General features: G+C 31.5%; 2 protein-coding genes across 2 annotated transcripts; one reads left to right on the forward strand and one right to left on the reverse strand.

The window, feature by feature from the left end:
- Window positions 1-1,890: 1,890 nt before the first annotated feature.
- Window positions 1,891-2,399, forward strand: LOC125583806 (defensin-like protein 159). Its single transcript, XM_048751313.1, has 2 exons — window positions 1,891-2,019; window positions 2,113-2,399. Exons 1-2 carry the CDS (start codon window positions 1,968-1,970, stop codon window positions 2,295-2,297), a joined length of 237 nt encoding a protein of 78 aa, XP_048607270.1. The 5' UTR covers window positions 1,891-1,967; the 3' UTR covers window positions 2,298-2,399.
- A 3,894-nt stretch (window positions 2,400-6,293) lies between these two features.
- On the reverse strand, window positions 6,294-8,072 carry LOC125583807 (50S ribosomal protein L25-like). The gene is made up of 3 exons (XM_048751314.1): window positions 7,612-8,072; window positions 7,376-7,505; window positions 6,294-6,772 (listed from the first exon to the last, which is right to left on the reverse strand). Exons 1-3 carry the CDS (start codon window positions 8,035-8,037, stop codon window positions 6,513-6,515), a joined length of 816 nt encoding a protein of 271 aa, XP_048607271.1. The 5' UTR covers window positions 8,038-8,072; the 3' UTR covers window positions 6,294-6,512.
- Window positions 8,073-8,249: the final 177 nt, after the last annotated feature.

Genomic DNA, 8,249 nt, shown 5'->3' on the forward strand with positions numbered 1-8,249 from the left:
TATTGGAGTACCACATGGAGTTCTTGGAGACATTTGGGTGCATTTGGAGCTCAAAAGAGGTGAAAAAGGTGATCATTGGACGAGCAGTGCATGGGAGCGACCTCACCGGAGCGACACCGTGAAGTCGCTGTGACACCCTTTCAGAGCGACTTGACCGGAGCGACGCAGCGAGGTCGCTCGCGTCTCCATCACCCGGAACGACTTGACCGGAGCGACGCAGCGAGGTCGCTCGCGTCTCCATCACTCGGAGCGACGTGACCGGAGCGACGCAGCGAGGTCGCTCGCGAAGAGCGACCCAGAGCGACGTCTCGCAGCGACCCCTCCAGGTCGCTCCCGAAGCCTGGAGCGACCTCTCGGAGCGACTACTGGAGGTCGCTGCGCGACGTCTGATTACTCGAATTCATTTCTACTCAAGGGCCTTTTGGTCATTTTATTATGCACGTTTTTACTTCTGAAAACCTATGTTTTAAGTACTCTTGGCAGCCACCAGACAGATTATCTTTGGTTCTAAGAAAAAACCTTTGGAAAGTTCATCTCTTGAATCATCTTTGTTCATCTAGTTATTGCAATTCTGTGTTTCCAATTCGTTGTTGTATCCCTCTGTATGATTAATCTGAAATCCAAAATGGGTTTAAGAGGAATCATGAAGAGTAGTGAGTAATCACCATTTGAATTCATGGGTTAGGAAGATTAAGGGTGATTAGGTTAGAGCTAAGATGTTTTAGAGTAGATCATTCCAAAACCTTGCTAGTAGAGTAATCATAATGCATCTTATGAGTTAGCTTCTCAAAAGTTGATCTTTAGGCATTTCCCACCCAAAATGTGTTCGATGAAATGCCTGAAACAACTCTTCTAAGCTTTTAGCATATTTTGCCAAAGACATTTGTTGTTAGAAATGCTAAGATAGCCTTAGACCTATTAGTAATGATTGCTTCCACATTATTCAACCGAAGACATTTGTTGTTTGAAATGTGTTAGTAAATGAACATTCATCTAGACATAGAGTTTGTTTAGAATCGTGTCTAAGCTTGAGGTTGATAGTTTGATTGTTCGTTTGCCATCCTTAGTTCGAAACTTGATCACCCAAGGTCTAATTCCTATGCCCATGAGTTCTCATTAAGAAAGTCAACTCATTTACCGTTTTTATTATTCTGAAACTGCATTAGTAATAATCATTAGTTTAGAAAACCTTTAAAATCATCGGTTGCACTTAGATTAAGTAAGTACTTACATTCTCAGTGCTTGAAATCCCTTGGAATTGGTTCGACAATCATTTATACTACAACATTTGTCTTAGGAGCCTTGAAAACTCCTAATATCAATATATAAATAACAAAGGTATAAGAGTCTTTTGCCGCTTAATGAATAAGATATTTTTGAAAATGTTTTTTTAGTGGTAGTAAAGATGAAAAGTGGTACCATGAAAGTGGTAAACACGACTTTTTCATTCATAGATGGACATGTGTAAAAAAGTTTATCAACTTTTGGTCGATAGCACGTTCCAGAAGAATCCATTGTCACAGATTAAATGTCTTATTCTTACTTTTTCAATATTATATATATATTTAGTGGGTAGATTACTCCTTGAGGTAATACCACTAAAAATACCCTTAAATTATGTTGGGTTGATAATTTTTCTTAATTTTTTCCTCTTTTCTGCTTTCCATTCAAATTCTTTATAACACCTACAAAATTTTGATTCCACATATCTATTTATGATTTGTTAGGTTTTCATTTAATTAGATAATGATTTTATCATTAGTCAAAAGTCTATTTTGGATAAAATCTTATCTAATTTATAATGTTCTATTTATTGTATTTTCCATTTAAGAAAATATTTCTCCTTTATGTGATAAAAATTTAACAAGAAATAACACCACATACCTTATAACCAGTATATATATAGACATATAATCATTATTACACCAGTCATTGAAAAGAAAAATATCAAACAAAGAATATTGATCATGGCGAAGTTATCATGTTCTTATTTTCTTGTACTGGTGATTATAATTTTAGGTATTTTCATTTTGCCATTTTCAATTAATCATGCAAAAATATTTGCATATGTATATATATAACTTTTCTGTTGATGTCTTGCTTTTTTTGTAGCGTTTTTAATGGTTGAAAGAACTGAGGGAAAGCTATGTCAAATAACCATTAACAAAGAACAGACATGTATAATATCCTTTTGCATTCAAGATTGCTACGCGCTTTACAATGGCGTTGGACATTGTTTGGATGATCCTAAAATTCCCGGAGATAATCTTAACTGTCGCTGTAAATATAATTGTTAAAACGATAATTTTTTGAAGAAAATGTGATAAATATATTAAATAAATGTAAGGTTTCTTGTGTTACAAAAACATGCAAGGGTTTTTTTAACCGAAATAAACATTATGGAGAATAAATGTAAGGTTTAATTTCTTTAATCGGAATAAAAATTATGGAAATTTAATTAATAGTATTTTTTTTTGACATCAATTAATAGTAATACATAGACTCATATCACTTTATTAATAATAAAATAAATAATCCTTTATTCGATTACATATCTACACGATACTTTTCTGTTTATTAAAATAAATAATCTTTTATTCGATTACATATCTACACGATATCTTTTCTGTTTATTGTACTATATATTGTCAATATTGTGTTGAGAGACTGTTCGGGCAGTTAGATTCGTTGGATGAAAGTGTGTTGGGAATAGTTGGAAAAACTGTTTTTTTAGAGCAAAAAATAGTAATTATGTCCTTTTAAACTAATCTATATTTTGTGTCATATTTTCCTATAATACTCTTTAATATTTATGAAAATAATTTTAATAAATAGTTTTACAAACAAAAAAAATTTGGAAAAATAGTAACATTTGTTAAAATACTTATATGAACTTAATAGTATATTTTCCAGCTATAAAAAAGTTAAAATTATAAATTTCAGATTATGTTCTAAAAAAAGTAGAAATGACATTCTACCAAGTAGAAAACGAAATCTACTTTTTTCATTGAATCTACAATGTTTAGAATACGTGATCTACGTAAATAGGAGTATTCTACAAATATGTAGAATACACATTCCGCGCTTAACCTGCCATTCTAAAATTCTTAGAAATCGAAATCTACACATTAATATAATTCTAAAACATGTAGAAACCGACTTCTACAGATTTAATATAAATCTAAAACATGTAGAAATCAAATTCTAAACATTACTATAATTCTTAAAAACTGTAGAAACTGATTTCTACATATTAGTTGTATTCTACGGATAAGAAATCAGTTCCTAAAAATATGGAAACAAAATATTTGAGAATATTCACTTTTATATTTTTTAAAAAAATCGATTTAAAAAAAAAAAACGAAAAAGGAACAAAAAAAAGCGACAAAAAAAACCTTGGCAACCTTCTTCGCCGTCTTCTATATTCCATTGATTGTTCACAAAATTTTCACAAAATTTTCACATTATTTCTACCATGATTCATGTCTATCCCAGAGAAATCGAGTTTAAAGAGTTGAAATCATGCTTGGTCGGTTCAAATCAAGTGGGAATCAATCTGGATATAATCATACAAAACCAAAAAAATCGATTTGGGATTCTTTCCTCGGCACGGAATCGATCGATCTATTCTTACAGATCGGTCGATCTGTGTAAATCGACCTTTGCCGATCGAGTGAAATGGACCAGGTCGATCAGTATATATTTCGCGTTTTTTTTTGTTCTGAACAATGATCGGGATCGATCGATCCACTATAACTTGTAAAGTGGGATCGATCGATCCCCCTTGTCGAACTCAATATATATATTTTTTAAAAAATTACAATTTTAAGGGCATTATTGCCATTTTGAAAAAAAATTAGTTTAATAGGACATAAAGTAGTATAAATTAGTGTAAAGGGACATAGTTACCATTTTTTTGCTCTAAAAAAACAGATTTCCCGGAATAGTTTACGATGACGATTGTGTGTAGGGATCGAATACTACTATATTTTTTATATATTAAAAGAGAAGCATTATAACATTTGAATTAGTCATGTATCGTCAGTATAATGATTTTTCGAATCTTGGAAAAATAGATTGATCCATCTAAATAGATGATAAACTAGGTGTTTTGTCTTCACTTGCGGGCTTAACAATTTTTACAAAAAAAATTGAAAATGGATATATTATTAATTCAAAAAATATTAGAGTGATTAACTAAATATTAAAATTTTAATATTTAACCGTAATTTGTAATTTTGTTTTGTCTTATTTGATGTATATATTAAAATATAGCCGGTTTAATATTACTAAACCAAATATAATATAAACATATATATAATATTAGGATAATTGAGATATATTATTTGAATTGGTAAATATTAATAAACCAAATTAATATTCTGAATATGATGATAAATTGCCAGCTAGATCAATAAAATTATTTATTAAGATTAATAATTGAGCATAAAATGTGACTAAGTGTAAAATTATGGAAAACGTGACAAATAAGCAAATTCTTTTTTTAAACAATATTAGGATAATTGAGATATATTATTTGAATTGGTAAATATTACTAAACCAAATTAATATTCTGAAGATAATAATAAATTATCAGCTAAATTATTAAAATTATTTAGTAAGATTCATAACTGAAAATAAAATATGACTAAGTTTAAAATTATGGAGAGTGGGACAAATAAGCAAATTCACTTCTCAAATAGTAGTATAAATTTTTTTGTTATTAAAATAACAATAAATTAATTATTAATGTTTTTCATTCTTTCCTTAAATAAAAATTACGAAATTAACTAATGTGGCTAAAATATATATAAAAACAAATGATTTTGAATAATAAAGATTTAATAAAAATTAGTATACCTTCTATCATTTAAAAAAATAACTTATGAAATAAACTAAACAACCACATTAACCATATAATAAAAATTTAAAATTTTCCGTATATTTTGAATTTCTTAAAATGACTATAAATTACTCAAAATTTGAAAATTTCGTGAACCCTATGTTAAATTGTATTTTATGGTAAGATATAAACGATTAGAAAAATCATATAAGTAAGAAATCTCAATGAATAAATATTAAGATTAAAACCATATATAAATATATATATATGTATACCATATAAATACATAAATATTTTAATTTCAAAATTTTCTTTGAACAATTTTTCTTTGATAAATGTTTTGAACAAATATTGACAACTTAATATTTAAATTTCAAACTTCGCATTGAATTTTTCAAAACATTAAAAATTACTAAAACTATTAAACATCCGACAATAAAATATTTGTTATTAGTGACTTAAGGTTTTTGTTATAAAAATATACAAATGATCAAAAATAATAGGAGTAGGAAACATTATTTAATAGATATCAATACCAAAAATATACTATATATCTATGTTAATATCATTAAATTTAATTATATACCATATAAAATAGAAAAAATGTTTGTATGTATTAATAAAATTTATTTATGTGTTCGTATCAATTTAATTATATACGATAGTTAATGATATTTTATTTATTCAATATATTTATTATTTAATAATATATAAAAGAATATATAATATGTAAAAATAATTTATATATACTGTTCATCTCGCCCAAGGTGTCGGTCTCAAGTTAGTTATTTAGTATTTATGATTTGTTTCGTACTTCATGGATATCTAATTTTCTGATTTGCTTTAATTTTGAAAAATATGGATATCCGAAAAATTTATGGATATTTTCGAATATTTTTATGGATATTTAGGGATACTTCATCCACTTTGTTCAATACAAGTAATTCTAGAAAAATAAATACCAAAAGTTTTGTACTTCACGGATATCTAATTTTTTGATTTGTTTTATTTTTAACGATATTGATTTTTAGTATTTGTTTTGATTCGAAGACTTACATATATCCAGATTTTTCTGATCGAATCAAAATGAATAACGAATCGAATCAAATTTAACGGAAAATTGTGCCTCATTGGTTGAAGAAAGTTCTTGGACTCTTGTATTGCTCAACAACTACTTTTCTTTTACGCTACGTGGACACATCTCACCTTCTTTCTTGGCTTTGTATGACTAAAGACAAGTTCCTCTTTTATTACCAACTCTGGTAGATGAGAACATTCATTTTTGTTAATTAACAATTGACAAAGCTCCATGGAAGCTTATACTGAATTTGGAGAAATAGAGAGTATGAATCTGAGTATTGAGATTGTTACAACAAATCTACTAGCATCAGTTGCAGTTCCGATGATGATGACCAAAATTTTCAAGAAATCTGTTAAATCTTATTAAGGATTGATCCATGAAAAAAAATGCATTATAGAATCAAAAGACATAATATTCCCCCGGAATCTATAGCTCTCCGGCAACACTAATAACACACAAACAACCCTTCATCCTAAAGGATCTCGAGCTCTAAGAAGATTGATCCATAAATTTTTCATCAACGTTTGGGAAAGACAAGAATGAGCAACATTTGGTTTGCATCGGTGGTTAATATGACTCGCCACCGGTTTATTTCTTTGATTGCTCTTTCTTTGGCTGGTCCTTCTTTTGCTGGTCCTTTTGCTGGTCACTGACACGTCCCCCGGCGATCTTAACAATTGGTTCGTCTTTGGGTCTTATTAGCTTTAGCGCCGGATGAACCTTGAGGTCTCCAGCTACTAGCTTTTGTCCAACGTCCAGTAGGCTGAGATCTACTTCTATATATGGAGGTATGATCTCTGCGGGACATAGAAACTTCACCGTTCTTTTGATAGTATTCAGAGATGCTCCTGCAGAAAAATCAAGAAAATCATGATCAATATTGAAAATCTAACAAGAAACTAGATGCTGCAATCTACAAACTTGATTAGAAACTTATAAGCGATGAAACTTAAAGATCCCAGAAAAGGGTAACTATACTGAGAATCTGAGATACAAGCCACTAACCGAAGCTAAATGTCATTTTATACCATCAAACATATTGTCATTTGAAGTGATGATTACTTGTCATCGCCAAAGCTTAGCTCACTGAACTCCAATCAAGTCAATTATAATGTGCGTCCTAACTACTTAACAAAACTATTGTATTGATCCTAATTTAAGAATACCTACTCTACTGTGCAGGATTGCTCCTCAGAAACCACCAGTCAAAAACCACATATATGATCACTAAACAGCTTACTCCCCATACACCGAGTAAGCATACACAGACAAGAAAGGATGCATAGGACTACTTTACTTCTCTTCCAAATCTTTTGTCACATTTCTCATTTTATCTGTTGGTTGCTAGCCAGAAACTCATAGTGTAAGTGATTCCAGAACAAGAAAATCGTCTCTCTTGGTAAATAAAAACAAAAGAACTATATTTTCTAAATCCAGTCAATCCCTTATACCTTTCTTCAACCCAGGAGAAACATCATCTCCAATGAACACAAGAGGTATATCAACTTTCAACAGAGTACCAGGAGGAGCTCTTATAAACGTCACATTCAGTGGAGCATCAGTTCCAGAATGCAAATGAATCTGAAAAAACATTTCCAAAGCAGACATCTTTACATAACTTAACACATACATTCATCTAAACTCATGATTCATCAATGTTAAGAGTGAAAAAAGGACGAGACTTTACCGATCTGGGCAAGGCCCTGACTTTCTCAATGACCTCATCGGAACCAATCTCAGACCGAACCTCGACATCGAAGAGCCTAGAGAGGAAGAAGGAGTAACCCAGATGAGTCACCAGCTTCCTGATCTGATTCGTCTGAACCGAGACAAGCCTCTTGTTCCCTCCGTGCTGACCATCCTCCTGTTCGAATATGATCGAAGGAACTCGACCCGCTTTACGCTCTTTCGCCGATATGTTCTTGCCGGAGTCGGACCGAGGAACGGCTAAGATCGTCTCCGCGTGCTTCGCATCGGGCCGCGGGAATCCAGGGAGGTAGTCTAGCTGGGTTTCTAGGGCGTGTTCGAGGGCTAAATCGGAGGTCGCCGCCGGGGAGAATAGCCGGAGGTTTTGTAGGGTTTTGGGTAGTGCGGTTGCACGACGGAGCAACATTGTTAACTTACCAGAGAGAGAGAGTGAGAGAAGCTGTGCTAAAGGGGTTTCTCGTGTGAAACATCGTCGTTTAAATGGGCCTAATTTAAAAGTTAATGGGCTTATATATGGGCTTTAACTTAGCTCAACGCGTTACAAGTGTCTTTGATGGGGGAGTTACTAAGGGGGAAGCTCAACAGGTAAATGTAACCTTGATGATGGCAATGATTCAA

The sequence above is a fragment of the Brassica napus genome, chromosome C3, assembly GCF_020379485.1.
Source record: "Brassica napus cultivar Da-Ae chromosome C3, Da-Ae, whole genome shotgun sequence".
Taxonomy (NCBI): Eukaryota; Viridiplantae; Streptophyta; class Magnoliopsida; order Brassicales; family Brassicaceae; genus Brassica; species Brassica napus.

Excerpts from the sequence above, each read along its gene's own strand:
- LOC125583806 (XM_048751313.1), top strand. The coding sequence starts at position 1,968 with ATGGCGAAGTTATCATGTTCTTATTTTCTTGTACTGGTGATTATAATT. Across the intron at positions 2,020-2,112 it reads ACTGGTGATTATAATTTTAG|CGTTTTTAATGGTTGAAAGA; the intron begins GTATTTTCATTT and ends CTTTTTTTGTAG.
- LOC125583807 (XM_048751314.1), bottom strand. The coding sequence starts at position 8,037 with ATGTTGCTCCGTCGTGCAACCGCACTACCCAAAACCCTACAAAACCTC. Across the intron at positions 7,506-7,611 it reads TCAGGGCCTTGCCCAGATCG|ATTCATTTGCATTCTGGAAC; the intron begins GTAAAGTCTCGT and ends ATGTTTTTTCAG. Across the intron at positions 6,773-7,375 it reads TTCTCCTGGGTTGAAGAAAG|GAGCATCTCTGAATACTATC; the intron begins GTATAAGGGATT and ends ATTTTTCTGCAG.